This window comes from Heptranchias perlo, chromosome 7 (genome assembly GCF_035084215.1).
Source record: "Heptranchias perlo isolate sHepPer1 chromosome 7, sHepPer1.hap1, whole genome shotgun sequence".
Lineage (NCBI taxonomy): Eukaryota > Metazoa > Chordata > Chondrichthyes > Hexanchiformes > Hexanchidae > Heptranchias > Heptranchias perlo.
Window position 1 is genome coordinate 5,186,743 of NC_090331.1, and position 23,369 is coordinate 5,210,111.

The following is a 23,369-nucleotide window of genomic DNA, read 5'->3' on the forward strand; positions in this document are numbered from 1 at the left end:
GTAACAAACAGTTTGGGTATCGGCTGTGGCTCAGTGGGTAGCAACTCCCCCCTCTGAGTCAGAACGTCCCACTCCAGAGACTTGAGCACAAAATCCAGACTGATACTCCCAGTGCAGCACTGAGGGAGTGCAGCACTATTAGAGGTGCCGTCTTATGGACGTGGCGTTAAACTGAGGCCCCGTCTGCCCTCTGTGGATGTAAAAGATCCCACGGCCACTATTTCGAAGAAGAGCCTGGCCAATATTTATCCCTCAACCAGTATCGTAGCAGGCCGCGAAGCAGTTTGCGATTGGTTAACCACTTCTCGAAGCGCGGTCGCTGTTGTGTGACCAAAGGCTTCAGCCAGTTTGCACACAGCAAGATCCCACAGACAGCAACATGAGATTAAGGACCAGAAAATCTTCCAATGAACTCAATTGAAATTCTCCACGCCCATAAACACATCGAGCACCGAGGATAGGCATTGAACTGAGGTTTTATTCTTATAAATACTGTGTGTTTTTCAGTGCTGGGTCCCCTGGTCCACTTTCCCTTCGCTGGGTTTAGAATTTGCTGCTTCACCCTTCCGTGCCCTCACACGATGATCTGCTGGATGTCCTCAATGGCTCTGACGGGCTCCAGTTTACACAGCATGAAGTGGCCCTGCACCTGGGCGGCACTGATGCTGTCGGAGACAGCCAGCGCCCTCTCTGCGAATTCCTCTGCCAAGGTGGGCGGCTGGTCCGGGTAGAATCGCTGGAACATCTGGGACAGCTGCCAGTGGGAGCAGTACCCCACAAACTGTTTCAGGTCCACTCGCCCCGGGCGGATCAGAGCAGGGTCCAGCCTGCAGAGAGACACAAAACGGGGAGAAGGAGCTCGTCACTGGGGGGAAAGGAAGAGAAGGAGCTCGTCACTGGGGGGAAAGGAAGAGAAGGAGCTCATCACTGGGGGGAAAGGAAGAGAAGGAGCTCGTCACTGGGGGGAAAGGAAGAGAAGGAGCTCGTCACTGGGGGGAAAGGAAGAGAAGGAGCTCGTCACTGGGGGGAAAGGAAGAGAAGGAGCTCGTCACTGGGGGGAAAGGAAGAGAAGGAGCTAGTTACTGGAGGGAAACGGGGAGAAGGAGCTCGTCACTGGGGGGAATCGGGGAGAAGGAGCTAGTTACTGGGGGGAAACGGGGAGAAGGACAAGTGACCAAAAGCTTGGACAAAGAGGTAGATTTTAAAGAGTGTCTTAAAGGAGGAGAGAGAGGTGGAAGGGTTTAGGGAGGGAATTCCAGAGCTTAGGGCCCAGGCAGCTGAAGGCACGGCCGCCAATGGTGGAGCGATTAAAATCATGGGATGCGCAAGAGGCCAGAATTGGAGGAGCAGAGATCAAGAAGGGAGTTCTCACCCCTGAAGCAGGAGCCTTTCACTTTATCAGTAAGGGTCTAATTAGATTATGATGGTTTAGAGGATTAAATTATGAGGACAGGTGGCATAAACTTGGTTTGTATTCCCTGGAGTTTAGAAGGTTGAAGGGTGATCTAATCGAGGTGTTTAAACTGATGAACGGATTCGATAGTTTCCCTGATAGATGGAGAGAAACTATTTCCTCTGGTGGGAGAGTCCAGAGCAAGGGGACAAAATCTTAAAATTAGAGCTCGGCCGTTCAGGGGTGATGTCAGGAAGCACTTCTTCACACACAAAGGGGAGTGGAAATCTGGAACTCTCTCCCCCCAAAAGGCTGTGGATGCTGGGGGTCAATTGGGGTTTAAAGACCGAGATCGATAAGATTTTTGTTAGGTAAGGGTATCATAGAATCTTACAGCACAGAAAGAGACCGTTCGGCCCATCGTGCCTATGCTGGCTCTTTGAAAGGGCTATCCAATTAGTCCCATTCCCCTGCAAATTTTTTCCCTTCAAGTATTTATCCAATTCCCTTTTGAAAATTACTATTAAATCTGCTTCCACCGCCCTTTCAGGCAGCGCATTCCAGATCATAGCAACTCGCTGCGTAAAAAAAATTCTCCTCATCTCCCCTCTAGTTCTTTTGTCAATTACCTTAAATCTGTGTCCTCTGGCACTCCTCCCCTTCTGCCGCTGTAAACAGTTTCTCCTTATTTACTTTATCAAAACCGTTCATGATTTTGAACACCTCTATTAAATTTCCCCTTAACCTTCTCTCCTCTAAGGAGAACAATCTCAGCTTCTCCAGTCTCTCCACACAACTGAAGTCCCTCATCCCTGGTACCATTCTAGTAAACCTCCTCTGCACCCTCTCTAAGGCCTTGACATCTTTCCTAAAGTGCGGAGCCCAGAATTGAACACAATATTCCAGCCGAGGCCTAACCAGTGTTTTATAAAAGTTTAACGCAATTTCCTTGCTTTTGTACTCTATGCCTCTATTAATAAAGCCCAGGATCCCATGTGCTTTTTTAACAGCCTTCTCAACTTGTCCTCCCACCTTCAAAGATTTGTGTATGTGAACCCCCAGGTCTCTCTGTTCCTGCACCCCCTTTAAAATTGTACCATTTAGTTTATATTGCCTCTCCTCATTCTTCCTACTAAAATGCATCACTTCACACTTCTCTGCGTTAAATTTCATCTGCAATGTGTCTGCCCATTTCACCAGTCCTCCTGAAGTCTGTTACTATCCTCCACATTGTTTACGACATTTCCGAGTTTCATGTCATCTGCAAACTTTGAAATTATACCCTCTATACCCAAGTCCAGCTCATTAATATATATCAAAGAGCACCACTGTATACTTTCCTCCAGTCTGAAAAACAACTGTTCACCACTACTCTCTGCTTTCTGTCCCACAGCCAATTTTGTATCCACGCTGCCACTGTCCCTTTAATCCCATGGACTTCAATTTTGCTAACAAGTCTATTATGTGGCACCTTATCAATTGCCTTTTTAAAGTCCATATACACATCAACCGCACTACCCTCATCAACCCTCTCTGTTACTTCAAAGAACTCAATCAAGTTAGTCAAACACGATTTTCCTTCAATAAATCCGTGCTGACTTTCATTTATTAGCCCATATTTTTCCAAGTGCCAATTAATTTTATCCTGGATTATTTGGCTGACTGGCCTGTAGTTGCCGGGTTTATCCCACTCCCCTGTTTTGAAACGGTGTAACATTTGCAATCCTCCAGTCCTCCGGCACCATCCCCATATCTAAGGAGGATTGGAAGATTGTGGTTAGAGCATCTGCTATCTCCACCGTAACCTCCCTCAGCAACCTAGGATGCATTCCATCCGGACCGGGTAACTTTTCTACTTTGAGAGCTGCCAACCTTTTAAGTACCTCTATCTATTTTTATTCTATCCAATTGTTCTACTATCTCCTCCTCTACTGTGACAAGGGATATGGAGCAAAGGCGGGTAAATGGAGTTGAGGTACAGATCAGCCATGATCTGATTGAATGGCGGAACAGGCTCGAGGGGCTGAATGGGCTACTCCTGTCCCTATGTGACAGGTTTGAGGCGCTGATTGGCTTACTCCAGTTCTTGTGTAACAGGCCTGAGGGGCTGAATGGCCTCCTCCTGTTCCTATGTAACAGGGCTGAATGGCCTCCTCCTATTCCTGTGTAACAGGCCTGAGGGGCTGAATGGCCTCCTCCTATTCCTGTGTAACAGGCCTGAGGGGCTGAATGGCCTCCTCCTATTCCTATGTAGCAGGCCTGAGGGGCTGAATGGCCGCCTCCTATTCCTATGTAAGAGGCTTGAGGGGCTGAATGGCCTCCTCCTATTCCTATGTAAGAGGCTTGAGGGGCTGAATGGCCTCCTCCTATTCCTATGTAGCAGGCCTGAGGGGCTGAATGGCCTCCTATCTGAGGTACACGATGGTGTGTGAGAATAGCCTGCGTCACAGAATGAATGGGATCAGGGTGCACTGAGCAGAGATACACACACTAAGTTTGCGTGTGTGACCACTTCCTGCTCTGCTCAGGAAGACGGGATAGATGCAGGAAGGAACTGCAGACGTTAATTAAGGGCAGACAACGCCGGACTCGCCGGACAGGTCTACCAGTCTCCGAAAAGAGAGAAGACGGATTAGCATTTTGGGTGCAGCTGTCAGAATGTTAGGCTGTCTTTCCTCCTTACAGACTGTGGTGGACATGCTGTGTCCTTACAATAATCCAGGTGGATAAGCTAACTTAATCAGACCCTTACATACAATGTACACCACAGAAACAGGCCATTCGGCCCAACTGGTCCATGACGGTGTTTATGCTTCACACGAGCCCCCTCCCTCCCGACTTCATCTCACCCGATCAGCATATCCTTCTATTCCTTTCTCCCTCATGTGTTTATCCAGCTTCCCCTTAAATGTATCTCTGTTATTCGCCTCAACTACTCCTTGTGGGAGTGAGTTCCACATTCTCACCACTCTCTGGGTAAAGAAGTTTCTCCTGAATTCCCTATTGGATTTATTAGTGACCATCTTATATTTATGACCATTAGTTTTGGACACCCCCACAAGTGGAAACATCTTCTCCACGTCTACCCAATCAAACTCCTTCATACTCTATCAGGTCACCCCTCAGCCTTTTCTTTTCTGAGAAAAGAGCCCCAGTCTGTTCAACCTTTCCTGATCAGTATATCTTCTCATTTCTGTTATCATCCCAGTAAATCTTTTTTGCACCTTCTCCAGTGCCTCTACATCCTTTTTATAATATAGAGACCAGAACTGTTCACAGTACTCCCAGTGTGATCTAACCAAGGTTCTATACAAGTTTAACATAACTTCTCTGCTTTTCAATTCTATCCCTCTAGAAATGAACCCCAGTGATTGGTTTCCTTTTTTTATGGTCTTATTAACCTGCATCGCTACTTTTAGTGATTTGTGTATCTGTACCCCCAGATCCCTCTGCTCCTCTACACCATTTAAACTCTTATTTTCCAAGCAGTGTGTGGCCTCCTTATTCTTCCTACCAAAATGTACTACCTCACACTTATCGATATTGAAATTCATTTGCCAATTACATGCCCATTCTGCAAGTTTATCCATGTCCTCTTGTATTTTATCATTCCTTATATACCCTCATTGATAGAGTAGCTCACCGAGCACATCCATCTGCTCGGACTCCTGGTTTGGAGGGGGGTGGGATGGGGTGGGGTTCAGGGCTAATGGTGGATTCCCCATGCTGGGAGAAAACCTGAAGTACGACTATCAAAGCTGCAAGTGGGGCACCCACCGAGACTCCACTCGCATCTATCTCAGGGTTAGATAGCGATGGTTTACAGCCAGTTTTGGTCCCCTCACATGGTGGGTGATATAGTGGCCTTGGAAAAGGTTCAGGGGAGAGCTATGAGAAAGATTCCCAACTTCCCCACTCAGAGAGGCTCAAGGACCTTGGTCTATTTACTTAAGAGCAGCGTAGACTTAGAGACGACCTGATAGAGGTCTATGAAATAATTAAAGGGCTGGATCGAGTCCCCGTTGAGAGATTATTCCAGTTTAACAGATTGGGGAGGACCGGGGGTCAGGAGTTTAAACTATGGAAGAGCAGGAATAGACTGGATGTTGGGAGGTTCTCCTTTCCCCGGAGAGCAGTGAGTCTCTGGAATGTGTTGCCGGCCGGTGTGGTCGGTGCCGACTCTCTGCTCACCCTCAAGAGGGAACTGGACCGGTGCCTGACTGGGGCTCAGATCGCATCATATAGAAGGGAAGTGTCTTTATAGATAACACTCGGTGTCCGTGTGATCTCCTGGACTGGGTTCCATCGCCAGAGGGGATCGGAGAGGAATTTCCAGAGTATTTTTTCCTTATTGGCCCTGGATTTTTCTCTTTTTTTTTGTTGCCCGTCCCAGGAGATTTCCTGACTGGGGTGGGCGGGAAGTGTCTAGTCTCGATGCCCCAGGTGCTGGAAGACGATGAGGAATGAAGATTGGGTACTACCTGTCCAAGTGGTTTGTGGTCATGAACACCAGTCTCGCCTCAGTCGATGCGACGCCATCGAGTGCGTTTAGCAAACCGCTGAAAGTCAGACGGCCCATTCCCTGGTATATCGCGGGGTCTGTAATCACAAACAAACCAGTCAGTGTTCCGTGGGTGTCAGCCGTGGCCCAGTGGTAGAATCAGAAGGTTGTGGGTTCAAGCCCCACTCCAGAGACTTGAGCAGGAGAGTGGGATTATAGTGGGTGGATCTCAGAGTAAATCACCATCATAGATGGGCCGATCGTATCATCTCTGGACGCCAGACATGTACTCTCACTCCAACAGGAATCTCCAACTAGCACTAGTCGAGGTGGTCCACAGGAAGCTGAACACAATAACTAGCATTTATATAACGCAGTTAACATAGCAAAATGTCCCAAAACGCTTCACAGGGTTGAAATCAGACAAAAATGGATGTCGAGCCAAAGGAAGCGATTGAATAAAGAGGTGGGTTTTAAGGAGGTTCTTAGAGGAGAGAGACGGAGCAGTTTAGGGATGGCATTCCAGAGTGTTGGGTTGAGATGGCTAAAGGCACGGCCGCTAATGGTGGGTTGAAGAGGTGGGGGGGGGGGCTGGGATTTATAAGAGACCAGAGTGAGAGAAATAGAGAGTTTGGGGGGAGGGTTATAGAGCTGGAGGGAGTTACAGAGTTAGGGAGGGGTGAGGATGAGAATTTTGAAGTGGCAGTTTTGTTGGACCGGGAGCCAGTGTAGGTCAGCGAGCACAGGGGGTGATGGGTGAACGGGACTTGGTGCGATTTAGGATACGGGCAGCAGAGTTTTGGATGAGCTGAAGTTTACGGAAGGTGGGATACCGGCAAGGAGAGCATTGGACTAATCGAGTCTAGAGGTAACAAAATGGAAATATAATCGACTTAGAAGTATCCTAGTGTATACATGCATGATGTGAATGCATGATGTGATGTATTATGAAGTTATGTTTAAATATGTATCGAAACTTTGTACTCGGTTAAGAATAACTACTATATGTGCAAACTTCGTGTAACCTGGCATAGGGTCGAGAGATGAAGCATGATGGTTAGCTGAGCCAAGACTGTGTTGAAGACGGAGAATGTGCTGAGGCAGTATTATGGTTTTTTAAAAAAAGTAACAGATCCGAGAAGAGCCAGACGCTGAGTAAACTGTGGAGAATGCGCGGTAACAGTGAGATGTTTGGAAAGGCAGATAACCAAGGCCTGCGGCAGGTGGTGAGCGAACCAACACGAGGGAAAAACTTACTTGACCTCGTCCTCACCAATCTACCTGTCGCCAATGCATCTGTCCATGACAGTATTGGTGGGAGTGACCACCGCACAGTCCTCGTGGAGATGAAGTCCCGTCTTCGCACTGAGGACACCATCCAACGTGTTGTGTGGCACTACCACCATGCTAAATGGGATAGATTCAGAACAGATCTAGCAGCTCAAAACTGGGCATCCATGAGGCAGCAGCAGAATTGTATTCCAGCACAATCTGTAACCTCATGGCTCGGCATATTCCTCACTCTACCATTACCAACAAGCCAGGGGATAAATCCTGGTTCAATGAGGAGTGTAGAAGAGCATGACGATACAGCAAAGGCTATGGGCCCTGACAACATCCCAGCTGTAGTGCTGAAGACTTGTGCTCCAGAACTAGCTGCGCCTCTAGCCAAGCTGTTCCAGTACAGCTACAACACTGGCATCCACCCGACAATGTGGAAAATTGCCCAGGTATGTCCTGTCCACAAAAAGCAGGACAAATCCAATCCGGCCAATTACCGCCCCATCAGTCTACTCTCAATCATCAGCAAAGTGATGGAAGGTGTCGTCGACAGTGCTATCAAGCGGCACTTACTCACCAATAACCTGCTCACCGATGCTCAGTTTGGGTTCCGCCAGGACCACTCGGCTCCAGACCTCATTACAGCCTTGGTCCAAACATGGACAAAAGAGCTGAATTCCAGAGGTGAGGTGAGAGTGACTGCCCTTGACATCAAGGCAGCATTTGACCGAGTGTGGCACCAAGGAGCCCTAGTAAAATTGAAGTCAATGGGAATCAGGGGGAAAACTCTCCAGTGGCTGGAGTCATACCTAGCACAAAGGAAGATGGTAGTGGTTGTTGGAGGCCAATCATCTCAGCCCCAGGGCATTGCTGCAGGAGTTCCTCAGGGCAGTGTCCTTGGCCCAACCATCTTCAGCTGCTTCATCAATGACCTTCCCTCCATCATAAGGTCAGAAATGGGGATGTTCGCTGATGACTGCACAGTGTTCAGTTCCATTCGCAACCCCTCAGATAATGAAGCAGTCCGAGCCTGCATGCAGCAAGACCTGGACAACATCCAGGCTTGGGCTGATAAGTGGCAAGTAACATTCGCGCCAGATAAGTGCCAGGCAATGACCATCTCCAACAAGAGAGAGTCTAACCACCTCCCCTTGACATTCAACGGCATTACCATCGCCGAATCCCCCACCATCAACATCCTGGGGGTCACCATTGACCAGAAACTTAACTGGACCAGCCATATAAATACTGTGGCTACGAGAGAAGGTCAGAGGCTGGGTATTCTGCGGCGAGTGACTCACCTCCTGACTCCCCAAAGCCTTTCCACCATCTACAAGGCACGAGTCAGGAGTGTGATGGAATACTCTCCACTTGCCTGGATGAGTGCAGCTCCAACAACACTCAAGAAGCTCGACACCATCCAAGATAAAGCAGCCCGCTTGATTGGCACCCCATCCACCACCCTAAACATTCACTCCCTTCACCACCGGCGCACTGTGGCTGCAGTGTGCACCATCCACAGGATGCACTGCAGCAACTCGCCAAGGCTTCTTCGACAGCACCTCCCAAACCCGCGACCTCTACCACCTAGAAGGACAAGGGCAGCAGGCGCATGGGAACAACACCACCTGCACGTTCCCCTCCAAGTCACACACCATCCCGACTTGGAAATATATCGCCGTTCCTTCATTGTCGCTGGGTCAAAATCCTGGAACTCCCTTCCTAACAGCACTGTGGGAGAACCGTCACCACACGGACTGCAGCGGTTCAAGAAGGCGTCTCACCATCATCTTCTCGAGGGCAATTAGGGATGGGCAATAAATGCCGGCCTTGCCAGCGACGCCCACATCCCGTGAACGAATAAAAATTTTTTTTTAAAATGCCAGGAGCAGCACCAGGCGTACCTAAAAATGAGGTGCCAACCTGGTGAAGCTACAACTCAGGACTACATGCATGCTAAACAGCGGAAGCAACATGCTATAGACAGGGCTAAGCGATTCCACAACCAACGGATCAGATCAAAGCTCTGCAGTCCTGCCACATCCAGTCGTGAATGGTGGTGGACAATTAAACAACTAACGGGAGGAGGAGGCTCTGCAAACATCCCCATCCTCAATGATGGCGGAGTACAGCATGTGAGTGCAAGAGACAAGGCTGAAGCGTTTGCAACCATCTTCAGCCAGAAGTGCCGAGTGGATGATCCATCTTGGCCTCCTCCAGATAGACTCACCATCACAGAAGCCAGTCTTCAGCCAATTCGATTCACTCCACGTGATATCAAGAAACGGCTGAGTGCACTGGATACAGCAAAGGCTATGGGCCCCGACAACATCCCGGCTGTAGTGCTGAAGACTTGTGCTCCAGAACTAGCTGCGCCTCTAGCCAAGCTGTTCCAGTACAGCTACAACACTGGCATCTACCCGACAATGTGGAAAATTGCCCAAGTATGTCCTGTCCACAAAAAGCAGGACAAATCCAATCCGGCCAATTACTGCCCCATCAGTCTACTCTCAATCATCAGCAAAGTGATGGAAGGTGTCGTCGACAGTGCTATCAAGCAGCACTTACTCACCAATAACCTGCTCACCGATGCTCAGTTTGGGTTCCGCCAGTACCACTCGGCTCCAGACCTCATTACAGCTTTGGTCCAAACATGGACAAAAGAACTGAATTCCAGAAGTGAGGTGAGAGTGACTGCCCTTGACATCAAGGCAGCATTTGACCGAGTGTGGCACCAAGCAGCCCTAGTAAAATTGAAGTCAATGGGAATCAGGGGGAAAACTCTCCAGTGGCTGGAGTCATACCTAGCACAAAGTAAGATGGTGGTGGTTGTTGGAGGCCAATCATCTCAGCCCCAGGACATTGCTGCAGGAGTTCCTCAAGGCAGTGTCCTTGGCCCAACCATCTTCAGCTGCTTCATCAATGACCTTCCCTCCATCATAAGGTCAGAAATGGGGATGTTCGCTGATGATTGCACAGTGTTCAGTTCCATTTGTAACCCCTCAGATAATGAAGCAGTCCGAGCCCGCATGCAGCAAGACCTGGACAACATCCAGGCTTGGGCTGATAAGTGGCAAGTAACATTCGCACCAGACAAGTGCCGGGCAATGACCATCTCCAACAAGAGAGAGTCTAACCACCTCCCCTTGACATTCAACTGCATTACCATCGCCGAATCCCTCACCATCAACATCCTGGGGGTCACCATTGACCAGAAACTTAACTGGACCAGCCATATAAATACTGTGTCCACAAGAGCAGGTCAGAGGCTGGGTATTCTGTGGTGAGTGACTCACCTCCTGAATCCCCAAAGCCTTTCCATCATCAACAAGGCACAAGTCAGGAGTGTGATGGAATACTCTCCACTTGCCTGGATGAGTGCAGCTCCAACAACACTCAAGAAGCGCGACACCATCCAGGACAAAGCAGCCCGCTTGATTGGCACCCCATCCACCACCCTAAACATTCACTCCCTTCACCACCGGCGCACAGTGGCTGCAGTGTGTACCATCCACAGGATGCACTGCAGCAACTCGCCAAGGCTTCTTCGACAGCACCTCCCAAACCCGCGACCTCTACCACCCAGAAGGACAAGAGCAGCAGGTACATGGGAACAACACCACCTGCACGTTCCCCTCCAAGTCACACACCATCCCGACTTGGAAATATATCGCCATTCCTTCATCGTCGCTGGGTCAAAATCCTGGAACTCCCTTCCTAACAGCACTGTGGGAGAACCTTCACCACACGGACTGCAGCGGTTCAAGAAGGCGGCTCACCACCACCTTCTCAAGGGCAATTGGGATGGGCAATAAATGCCGGCCTCGCCAGCGACGCCCAAATCCCATGAACGAATAAAAAAAAATTAAATTAACAAGCGAGCGGGCCTGTAGCCTTCAGGGGCTTCCCTTTATCTCCAAAGTAAAAGATCCTGCTGAGTGTGAGGATTGTTTGGGTAAAACGGCCTCCACAGAAATTGTAAGCACAGCTTCTAAGATAAGGGGCGGTCCCGTTTGCAAAAGCAAGGTCTGGATGGTACTGGGAGCTTGCATTTTCTGAAGGTTAGGAATGATGATTAACAGCGTGGGCGAGACAGCCCAGGTACCTGCTGACCGCCACATAGGCAGAAAAAGGGTATAAAAGAACTACTATTGAACTCGAGAGGCAGCACAAACACCCGGAGGAAAGAAGAGAATCTTCAGTCAACAGAACACAGAGAGAGACACAGAGAGAGAGACAGAGAGAGAGACAGAGAGAGAGACAGAGAGAGAGACAGAGAGAGAGACAGAGAGACACAGAGAGAGAGAGAGAGAGACAGAGAGAGAGACAGAGAGAGAGACAGAGAGAGAGACAGAGAGAGAGACAGAGACCCCGCCGCAAACACTCAGGGGGAGAGTCCTGAGGAACAGGCTGTGACTATTGCTTTTGTTAGGTATTACTTCCTTGTACTAGTTGTAACTTACTTAATAAATCTGTTATATTTATAAACAATATACCAGTACCCTTGTGGTTTTGTTGCTGTCACGGACAAGTCTCTTGAGCAAGATTAGAAATGAAATCCTTTGAACAGGTTTAAAGGGATGTAAAAAGGGATATCTGGAGTGAAAGATGGGCCTAAACAAAGTGAGATTCACCAACGGCAGTGATCTAGACAATGTCTGGCCCATGGGTCAGAAATGTGTTCGTGGTGAGATTCAGGGAATTATAGACGAAGGGAAAATACCAGGAATACAAAAGTGAAAAATTACTTGGCGACGAGTGGGAACGGCGGCTGATTCGCCCTCCCCAGCCCATGGGCACCAAGCCCCATTATGGCCCCATCTGACCCCCTCGCCAGCCATGATCAGCTCCCTCTTCCAGCTATGGGAATCATGATCTTGAGCCTCTAATGGCCTTTGATTAGGAGCAGGGGCATCAGCTAAAGAGAAACACACAAGTGTTTTGAGTGACATCTCCCCAGAACACCCTATCAGAATACTGAATGACAGAGGGGGCGAGACGCCCCCCCCCCTGGGGCGACAGAGGGGGCGAGGCGCCCCCCGGGGTGACAGAACTCACAAATGAACATTAGAGAGACAGAGCGAGATGTACAGATAGATCCAGGGGCAGTGAAGGCAGCGTGGAGCTGTGACTGAGGGGAATTTGGGCTCACTTTCTTTGGCCAGGTCTCGGTTGATGAAAGTCGCGTCCACGTCCTCCAGAAGGACGATGCTCTGCTGCGGGGCCACGCTGAGCAGGTGGTTGAGACGGTCGTCAGTCAGGCTGCGGTCACTCAGGCTCATCAGGCAGATACTGTACTCGATCTCCCCCGCCAGCGCCGTGCTGAAGAGGCAGAGGGGAGAGAAAGGCACACGTCAGTCCCAAACGGCCCCATCGATCCCCACCCCTTCCACCCCCCCCCCCGGGGTAAGAGGGAGGCCAGGGCAGGTCCCACACCGTGCCATCTGGGCAACGACTGATTCCAATACACGTTGCCTCTGTTGGCGGGAAGTTGGGACAAAGGATTAACGTACCCAGGACAATGTGTGCCTGGTTGTCTATGGGACCCACCTCAGCAGGGTTCAGGCAACTGATGAAGTGCTCGTGACTCCAGACCCAATTCCACTCTTGAGGTCCTGGAAAAGATGATTCAGCACGTCCTCATCGGGTGAGGAATTTGGCCCCAACCCGGCACAGAGGATCCTGCGATCAGACTAACTCGCCCGGAGAGAGAAATCATTCCTTATTTATATAGCACTTCACATCAGCAAAACATGTTCATGTTCTTCATAAGGAAAATTACTTTTTTTTTTGGAGCTGTGGCTCACTGGGCAGCACTCTCACCTCTGAGTCAGGAGGTCGTGGGTTCAAGTCCCCACTCCAGAGACTTGAGCACAAAACCCAGGCCGACACTCCCAGTGCCAGTACTGAGGGGGTGCTGCACTGTGCCGTCTTTCAGATTAGGCATTAAACCGAGGCCCCGTCTGTCCTCTCGGGTGGATGTAAAAGATCCCATGGCACTATTTCGAAGAAGAGCAGGGGGAGTTCTCCCCGGTGTCCTGGGCCAATATTTATCCCTCAACCAACATCACTAAAGCAATTTATCTGGTCATTTTCTCATTGCTGTTTGTGGGATCTTGCTGTGCGCAAATTGGCTGCCGTGTTTCCTGTGTTACAACAGTGAGTACTTCAAAAAGCACTTCATTGGCTGTAAAGCACTTTGGGGTTGTCCTGAGGTCATGAAAGGCGCTGTAAAACGTTTGTTCTTTCTTTTCAGTGTTATGTTGGACGAGCGAAGCAAAGGTTGGCCCTGGCTGAAAATCCACCCGCTGGTTCCATGTGGCTGGTTTAGATTTCTCTTCCTCACTATTTCACTTACTAGCGGGTATTTACCTCTTCAACCCCCTTGGCCCCCAGTTAAATACTCACATGAAACTGCTCTTCCCACATCCAGGGGGTCCGTACAGCAAGTACCCCCGCCGGTAAGGAATCCCTGCAGAAAGACCATTCATTCAATCATCACATGGGTGGGCGACACACAGAGCGAGCACTGAACCACTAGACTAACCTACCACTGACAGACCGCGACCATCGCACGGACTGTGGGGGGGGGGGGGGCGGGGGGATAGAGCTACAGCGTCAGAGCCCCACCTAGAGACTCAAGCCAAGTACAGTGTTAGACCCCCAGCATGGAGAACACCCCCACCCCCGGTACATCATTACACTACCTGCCTGGAGACTTACACCAGGTAAGGTATTAGAACTCCAGCCAGACTCTCTCCAGCTCAGAGACCCCACCCCCTCCAGCTCAGAGACCCCCACCCCCTCCAGCTCAGAGACCCCCACCCCCTCCAGCTCAGAGACCCCCACCCCCTCCAGCTCAGAGACCCCCACCCCCTCCAGTTCAGAGACCCCCACCCCCTCCAGTGCACTTTAGCCTAGTGACCCTCAAACTGTAGCCCACAGGAGCTATCCAGTGGATCACACTGACCACAGAGAAACGCCCATTTCAATTTAAAATTATCGAGCACACTCACTGCCCCTCTCGGTCACATTCTGAACACTCGCCAAGGTTACTTCAAAAGCACCTGGGGCTCCCCAGCGACGCTTAACACTGAGGACAAGAGCAGCAAAGTCAGGGGAACACCATCACCTCCCAGTCACACACACCATCCCGACCTGGACATATATCGGCCGTTCCTTCATCGCTGGGTCAAAATCCTGAAGCTCCCTCCCTAACAGCACTGTGGGAGAACCTTCACCACACGGACTGCAGCGGTTCAGGAACGCGGCTCACCACCACCTTCTCTAGGGATGGGCAATAAATGCTGGCCTTGCCAGCGATGTCCATCTCCCCAGAATGAATGCACTGACCCTTTACCCTGGTCCAGACTGCCATTCTGTCCACTGACCTCGGTCCGTGTACCACTTGGGATTACCGATGAACTCTTTGATATCTTGGACGATTTTCTCCGAGATTCCTTTCTCCAGCACGACGGATTTCAGGGGCCGCTTGCGGCGTGGGAATCCGAACGGCCGCCATTCCGCCCCCATCGCTGTGTACATCACCGTTTTCCCCTCCTGCTGCTTGAGGGCCAGGTCTTTGGCTGTGGGTTAGGGGCGAAGGGAGAGAGAAAGTTCCCCATGAAATACCACTGAACAAATTGCTGCCCATGCAGCTCACTCTCTGCCTGTGTCTTTAATTCTCTTTATACAATGATACAGCACAGAAGGAGGCCATTCGGCCCATTGTGCCTTTGCCGGCTCTTTGAAAGAGCTATCCAATTAGTCCCATTCCCCTGCACTTTCCCCAAAGCCCTGCAAATTTTTCCCCTTCAAGTATTTATCCAATTCCCTTTTGAAAGTTATTATTGAATCTGCTTCCACCGCCCTTTCAGGCAGCGCATTCCGGATCATCACAACTCGCTGCGTAAAAAAAATTCTCCTCATCTCCCCCTCTGGCTCTTTTGCCAATTATCTTAAATCTGTGTCCTCTGGTTCCCGACCCTCCTGCCACTGGAAACAGTCTCTCCTTATTTACTCTATCAAACCCCTTCATAATTTTGAACATCTCTATTAAATCTCCTCTTAACCTTCTCTGTTCGAAGGAGAACAACCCCAGCCTCTCCACATAACTGAAGTCCCTCATCCCTGGAACCATTCTAGTAAATCTCCTCTGCACCTTCTCTAAGGCCTTGACATCCTTCCTAAAGTGTGAAGCCCAGAATTGGACACAATACTCCAGCTGTGGCACGGGCTCAATGGCCCGAATGGCCTCCTTTTGTGCTGTAACCATTCTTTGATTCTACGGGGCCGAACCAGTGAGTTATAAAGGTTTATGTGCAGACGTCTCTCTTCACACGTGTTGGTGTGTCTCTCTCTCCCTCACTGTAAGCTTCTTTCTCTATCGGTGGGACAGAAAGAAAGAGGGTTAAATAGAGGGAAAGACAGACATTCTGGTTGATACAGAATGGTCACTCGCACAAGGTACTAGAAGCCAGTCAGTGGTGACTGGGGGATCACCCTGTGCCTTCAGGACATGAGGGGAGAAAACTAGCCGGACACCAGGCAAGGTGTGAAGGGATATAAAGAAACACGCACCTTCTTGTAAAATATGGAAGAACATCTGGCGGTTGCTGCCCAGTGAGGTGAGGGTGACCGTTTCCCACGGGGTGCCTGTGTTCAGGTCGACCATCTGCTTCTCCCGGTTCCTCTCCACTCGAAGCCATTTGCTGTTGTACCTGTGACATCATGGGCACAAAGTGAATGCTCAGAATTCCACGGCCTTCCGGAATATTGAAGATGCGGGGGCAGGGGGGCGCCAGGGGGAGGGAGTCGGGGGAGAGTGGACGGGGCGGGCCTGAGAGTGGGGGGGGGGGGTTGGGGAAGAATGGGCGGGGCGGGCCTGAGGGGGATGGGGGGAGAGTGGACGTGGCAGGCCTGAGAGGAGGGGGCGAGGAAGAATGGGTGGGACGGGCCTGGGGGGGGGGGGGCGGGACTGAGGGGTGGGGTGGGGGGGGGGGTGGGGGAGAGTGGACGGGACAGGCCTGAGGGGTGGGGGGGGGGGGGGGGGGGGTGGGGGGAGAGTGGACGGGGCGCGCCTGAGGTGGGGGGGGGGGGGGTGGGGTGGGGGAGAGTGGACGGGACGGGCCTGAGGGGGGGGGGGGGGGTGGGGGAGAGTGGACGGGGCGCGCCTGAGGGGGGGGGGTGGGGTGGGGGAGAGTGGACGGGGCGCGCCTGAGGGGGGGGGGTGGGGGAGAGTGGACGGGACGGGCCTGGGGGGGGAGAAGTGGGTCAAGGGAGAGTTCCAAAACTGTCATCTGTGCCAGGAGTCGACCCGTGGGCAATGTCGACACGGCAGAGTCTGCGGGAGACCAATCCTGCTTCACTCTGGCTCCATTCAGAGAGCGAGTTACACCCCTCCATACGGTGTCAGCCGGGGCTCAGTGGGCAGCACTCTCACCTCTGAGGCAGAATGTCAGGGTTTCAAGCCCCACTCCAGAGGCTCGAGCCCATAATCCAGGCTGACACTCCCAGTGCCGGACTGAGGGAGCCTGGCACTGTCGGAGGTGCCGTCTTTCGGATGAGACGTTAAACCGAGGCCCCGTCTGACCTCTCAATTCATTATAAAAGATCCCATGGCCACTATTTTGAAGAAGAGCAGGGGGAGTTCTCCCCGGTGTCCTGGGCCAATATTTATCCCTCAGCCAACATCACTAAACACAGATTATCTGGTCATTATCACATTGCTGTTTGTGGGATCTTGCTGTGTACAAATTGGCTGCCACGTTTCCTACATTACAACAGTGACTACACTTCAAAAGTACTTAATTGGCTGTAAAGTGCTTTGGGACGTCCTGAGGATGTGAAAGGTGCTGTAGAAATGTGGGTCTTTTTCTTTTTTCCTCAATAACAAGTGTTTCATTTCAGTATTTTTATAATGACTTACCTTCTCAGACCCAACCCCACATCAATCACAAGGTCCTGGTCTCTGCCAAAGAGACGGAATCAGAACAGAGTCCGAGTCAGTCTTGGGAGGGTGAGTGTGACTCGGGATAGACTCCCAGAGCAGGTACAGCACGGGTTAGATACAGAGTAAAGCTCCCTCTACACTGTCCCATCAAACACTCCCAGGGCAGGTACAGCACGGGTTAGATACAGAGTAAAGCTCCCTCTACACTGTCCCATCAAACACTCCCAGGGCAGGTACAGCACGGGTTAGATACAGAGTAAAGCTCCCTCTACACTGTCCCATCAAACACTCCCAGGGCAGGTACAGCACGGGTTAGATACAGAGTAAAGCTCCCTCTACACTGTCCCATCAAACACTCCCAGGGCAGGTACAGCACGGGTTAGATACAGAGTAAAGCTCCCTCTACACTGTCCCATCAAACACTCCCAGGGCAGGTACAGCACGGGTTAGATACAGAGTAAAACTCTGATCTAACAACGTTCCTTAGTCCCAACCTTGGGCAGCACTTCCTGTGAGTGTGACACTTCCTACGATGCACACCAGCTGTCCTGTGACCCTCCGAGTGTGAATTCAGATGTGGTGCTGAACACGGATCGAAACGGCTGACCCTCCCTCCCTTTAGGGCCCAAACAGAAGGGACTTTCACCCCAACACTCTCTGGGCTGGATTAAGCTCCCAGTGGTGAAAGGCCCACGTTGCTTTTCTTACCAGACAAAGTGGTTTCCTGGACTGGGGATGAAGTCGAAGGTGGTGCTGATCCTGCCGCTCTCGTGCTGGACGTAGGAGGTCTGGACGCTGAGGTGCTGCGTCCGCTTGGCTTGGTGTGTGATCCAGTTCAGGAGCCAGTGGTAGCTCTTGTCGCGGCTGGTCACCTCCAGCGTGATCATGCAGTGCCTCCTGAAGGCGACCATCCCGAATTGTGCCCCCTTGCGAGCCAGCGCCAGCGCTGTGCCCACCCCGACCAGACCGAACCCTGCCCCGAAGTACGGGTTATCCTTCAGGGTCAAAACAAAGTCCGGAAATGGCATCTTTTACCAGTTCACCGTCGCCTGGTGTACATGGCACGGCAGCAAGACCTACGTGGGGCAGAAAGGCACAGCGAAAGCTCAGTTACGTTACCCAGATGAGCACATTACGGGACTGAGCCCCGCGCTTGCTTGCAGTTTACGATGCTGAAAATAGCTCCTGATCACTCAAATCAGTCACAAGAGTGGTTACTGCCCTGGCATCACCCCCAGCCTCACGGATCACACCGTCTCCCCACCGGAAAACAGTGGACACCGCACTCCGCGGAAACAGTCTCAGCACCTGAGAACAAGGAAAAGTACAGAACACATTGGAAGGACGTTCGACAGAGGGTCCGGAGAGGGGGGGGCCGACACACTGAGGGTCCGGAGAGGGGGGGGCCGACACACTGAGGGTCCGGAGAGGGGGGGGGGCCGACACACTGAGGGTCCGGAGAGGGGGGCCGACACACGGAGGGTCCGGAGAGGGGGGGCCGACACACGGAGGGTCCGGAGAGGGGGCCGACACACGGAGGGTCCGGAGAGGGGGGGCCGACACACGGAGGGTCCGGAGAGGGGGGGCCGACACACGGAGGGTCCGGAGAGGGGGGGCCGACACACGGAGGGTCCGGAGAGGGGGGGCCGACACACGGAGGGTCCGGAGAGGGGGGGCCGACACACGGAGGGTCCGGAGAGGGGGGGGCCGACACACGGAGGGTCCGGAGAGGGGGGGCCGACACACGGAGGGTCCGGAGAGGGGGGGGTCGGGCACACTGAGGGTCCGGAGAGGGGGGGTCGGGCACTCCGAGGGGTCGGAGAGGGGGGTCGGGCACACTGAGGGTCCGTAGAGGGGAGGCCGACACACTGAAGGTCTGGAGAGGGTGGCCGACACACTGAAGCTCCGGAGAGGGGGGGGCCGACACACCGAGGGGTCGGAGGGGGGGCGGACACACCAAGGGGTCGGAGAGGGGGGGGGGCGACACACCGAGGGGTCGGAGAGGGGGGGGGCCGACACACCGAGGGGTCGGAGAGGGGGGGCCGACACACCGAGGGGTCGGAGAGGGGGGGGGGGCGACACACCGAGGGGTCGGAGAGGGGGGGGGCCGACACACCGAGGGGTCGGAGAGGGGGGGGCCGACACACCGAGGGGTCGGAGAGGGGGGGGCCGACACACCGAGGGGTCGGAGAGGGGGGGGCCGACACACCGAGGGGTCGGAGAGGGGGGGGCCGACACACCGAGGGGTCGGAGAGGGGGGGGGCCGACACACCGAGGGGTCGGAGAGGGGGGGGCCGACACAGAGGGTCCCGGCGGGGGCAGGTACACCGAGGGGTCGGAGAGGAGGGGTCGGGCACTCCGAGGGGTCGGAGAGGAGGGGTCGGGCACTCCGAGGGGTCGGAGAGGAGGGGTCGGGCACTCCGAGGGGTCGGAGAGGAGGGGTCGGGCACTCCGAGGGGTCGGAGAGGAGGGGTCGGGCACTCCGAGGGGTCGGAGAGGAGGGGTCGGGCACTCCGAGGGGTCGGAGAGGAGGGGTCGGGCACTCCGAGGGGTCGGAGAGGAGGGGTCGGGCACTCCGAGGGGTCGGAGAGGAGGGGTCGGGCACTCCGAGGGGTCGGAGAGGAGGGGTCGGGCACTCCGAGGGGTCGGAGAGGAGGGGTCGGGCACTCCGAGGGGTCGGAGAGGAGGGGTCGGGCACTCCGAGGGGTCGGAGAGGAGGGGTCGGGCACTCCGAGGGGCCGGATATAAGGGGACGGGGACCCTGATTATCGAGGATGTACGGGTGGAATCAGATCTAGATTGTTCCCGGTGCCGATTCCTGTTACACACAGAGAGGCCAGCTGGTGACCGACTGCAGCGTTTCTGCCTCAGTTAAACCTCCGTCAGCTTCACTGCCCTAAATACTCCGAAAATCACTGGGTCAGAAGTTGGACCAAGGACCAATTCACCTCAGCAGATGACTGGACGGTGCAGGGTCCCTGGGAATATCCCCAGGCAATATTCCGCTCAGATACCTTTGCTTTGACAGTAAAGGCCGGCATTTATTGCCCATCCCAAGTTACCCCGACTGAGGGGCTCGCAGGGCTGCAGTTAAGAGTCAACCAGGTTGGTGTGGGACTGGAGTCACATATAGGCCTAGACCGGGTAAGGACGGCAGGTTTCCTTCCCTGAAAGGACATAAGTGAAACAGTTGGGTTTTTAACAACAATCCGTTCATGCTGACTGTTACCGATACCAGCTTTTTAGTTCCAGATTTAAACTTAATTCAAATTCTGCCCACGGTGAGATTTGATCGCGTGTTCCCTGGATTATTAGTCCAGTAACACCACCGTTAAACCACCGTCCGCCTCTGCACCGGTGCTGATCTCAACTCGAAAGAGACCAGAGTTGTGGGTGATCAGCCCTTCCCTCGCAGGGACTGAGTGGGAACCAGAGGTCGAGCCGCACCTCACAACAGCTAATATAACCCGTACTGCCGCGACCTCTCCCCTCCCGACACTCTGGAGAAACGGAGGGCGTTAACTGGGCAAATAACAGCCGGGGGGGTTTCGCCGGTGATCACGTTGTGTAACTGATCTCAGGAAGGAGACCCACTTGCTGCTTATAATCACAATCACAATAGTAACAATGTCACTGACCGGGAACAACCTGGGGTTGGGGTTTACGGGGGATGGGGTTTGTGGAGGGTGGGGGGGTGCTGGGGACCAGGGGCTGGAGTTTGGGGGAAAGGGGGAACCAGGAGCTGGAGGCGGCTGAGGTTTGAGGGGGGGGGTGGGGAGTTTGGGGGGCTCGGGGACGGGAGTTTGGGGGGTTCGGGCTCTGGAGTTGGGGGGTTCGGGCTCTGGAGTTTGGGGGGTTCGGGCTCTGGAGTTTGGGGGGTTCGGGCTCTGGAGTTTGGGGGGTTCGGGCTCTGGAGTTTGGGGGGTTCGGGTTCTGGAGTTTGGGGGGTTCGGGCTCTGGAGTTTGGGGGGGTTTGGGGGGCTGGAGTTTGGGGGGTTCGGGCTCTGGAGTTTGGGGGGTTCGGGCTCTGGAGTTTGGGGGGTTCGGGGGGCTGGAGTTTGGGGGGTTCGGGGTCTGGAGTTTGGGGGTTCGGGCTCTGGAGTTGGGGGGTTCGGGCTCTGGAGTTGGGGGGTTCGGGCTCTGGAGTTTGGGGGGTTCGGGCTCTGGAGTTTGGGGGGTTCGGGCTCTGGAGTTTGGGGGGTTCGGGCTCTGGAGTTTGGGGGGTTCGGGCTCTGGAGTTTGGGGGGTTCGGGCTCTGGAGTTTGGGGGGTTCGGGCTCTGGAGTTTGGGGGGTTCGGGCTCTGGAGTTTGGGGGGTTCGGGCTCTGGAGTTTGGGGGGCTGGAGTTTGGGGGGTTCGGGGGGGGCTGGAGTTTGGGGGGTTCGGGCTCTGGAGTTTGGGGGGTTCGGGGGGCTGGAGTTTGGGGGTTTGGCCAAACACGGTCCTCCTCCCCCCTACACTGCCTCAGTTTGACCCCTCGCAGAGACACACTTACAGTTACACTTAGTGAACACTCTGTTACAGATGTAATTACACATTCACACTGATTTACACACTCAGCTGCTCACACTTACTGGATTAGTTTCTTATATTCACTCTGATTGGACTGTTATTCGCACTGATTTGCACGCAGTTGCTCATGCTCACTATGATTTGGTTATTCCCAGTCACTCATTTACACACCCAGTTGCTCACACGCCGATTTGCACACTCGGCTCTCGTCCCGCGCTGATGGCGTCACTTGGCAACGCAGCTCCGCTTCCGGTGTCCCGCCTCCTCTCTTCCGGCCGCCGCTCGGGCTCCGGCCTCGGGTTCCGGGTTCCGAGCGGGCCCGGTTCACTCGGGGCTTCGGCCGCCGTACCAGCCGGGATTGAAAGAAGCCGCCGGGGACCGTAATCCTAGGCAACTGCGGCAAAGGCCTAATGCTACAGGCCTCAGCCCTCCCTGACTCAGGCAAACTAACCAGAAATAACTGTCCTGGCTGAAATGAAAGACCAGCATTTAATGCCCCCCTTTCACCACCTCAGGACGTCCCAAAGCGCAATGAAGTACTTCTGAAGTGTAGTCCACTGTTGTTATGTAGGAAACAGGCCAGCTAATTTGTGCACAGGAAGATCCCACAAACAGCAGTGCGTTAACAGCCGGGGTAATTTTTTTTAAGTGATGTTGGTTGAGGGATAAATATTGGTCCAGGACACCGGGAGAACTCCCCCCTGCTCTTCTTCGAAATAGTGGCCGTCGGATCGTTTACGTCCGCCCTCGGGCCCTCACTTTTTCATCTCCGACAGCACTCCCTCAGTATCGCGCTGCCGTGCCAGCCTAGGTTCTCTGGAATAGCGAGTGAACCCACAACCTACTGCCGCAGAGCCAAGAGTGCTACCCCCGAGCTGTGGCTGACACTTAAACCGTCTGCATTTGAATTATACAGAATTTAAAAACTACACGTCACCTGTTGAAATGCACCCTTTCCCATAGAATGATACAGCACAGGAGGCTATTCAGCCCATCATGCCTGTGCTAACTCTTTGAAAGAGCTATCCAATTAGTCCCACTCCCCCTGGTCTCGCCCCCTCCACCCCCCCCCCCCCCCTCCAAGTATTTAATCCAATTCCCTTTTGAAAGTTACTACTGAATCGGCTTCCAGCGCATTCCAGATCATAACAACTTGGTGCATAAAATTGTTTTTCCTCATGTCACCTCTGGTTCTTTTAGCAATTGCCTTAAATCTGTGTCCTCTGGTTATCGACCCTCCTGTCAGAGTAATTGAGGAGAAACTGTTTCTGCTATCAAAACCCGTTATGATTTTGAACACCTCCACAAATCTTCCCTTAACCTTCACTGATCGAAGGAGAACAGATTTAATCTCTTGCCTGTGCACACATCTTATCAACTCTCCCCCCCGCCCCCTTATAAATCTCCACATCCATATCCCTTATGGGATTTGCCTATTTCAACATCACAGTAATTACACCCTCCCACCACTAACCCCACCCCCACATTGCAAGTGTGACAAGGCAGTTTCCATTTTAAATGTTGACATTGGAATTTATAATGGGAGTGAATGTATGACTTTAGAATGAGGTCTGAATTACAACCGCACTTCTGGGTCATTCCCCCACATTGCATCCTCACTTTACCCAAAGACTACACTTGGTCTTGAAATCAACCAGTAATGTACTAAAATCCTTGAGATTTTTTGAGTGTCACACGATTGTGACACATGATTCATTGAAATCAATGAGT

General features: G+C 52.9%; 1 protein-coding gene across 2 annotated transcripts; it reads right to left on the reverse strand.

Annotated features, from left to right (window-relative positions):
- Window positions 1–460: 460 nt before the first annotated feature.
- Window positions 461–21,915, reverse strand: bcs1l (BC1 (ubiquinol-cytochrome c reductase) synthesis-like). Of its 2 annotated transcripts, none has more exons than XM_067986970.1 (8): window positions 21,810–21,915; window positions 17,836–18,203; window positions 15,756–15,895; window positions 14,567–14,761; window positions 13,584–13,647; window positions 12,328–12,497; window positions 5,875–5,992; window positions 461–827 (listed from the first exon to the last, which is right to left on the reverse strand). In XM_067986970.1, exons 2-8 carry the CDS (start codon window positions 18,153–18,155, stop codon window positions 575–577), a joined length of 1,260 nt encoding a protein of 419 aa, XP_067843071.1. In that variant the 5' UTR covers window positions 18,156–18,203; window positions 21,810–21,915; the 3' UTR covers window positions 461–574. The 2 variants fall into 2 exon arrangements, with proteins under 2 accessions (XP_067843071.1, XP_067843070.1); XM_067986969.1 differs by having other exon boundaries at window positions 21,701–21,877.
- Window positions 21,916–23,369: the final 1,454 nt, after the last annotated feature.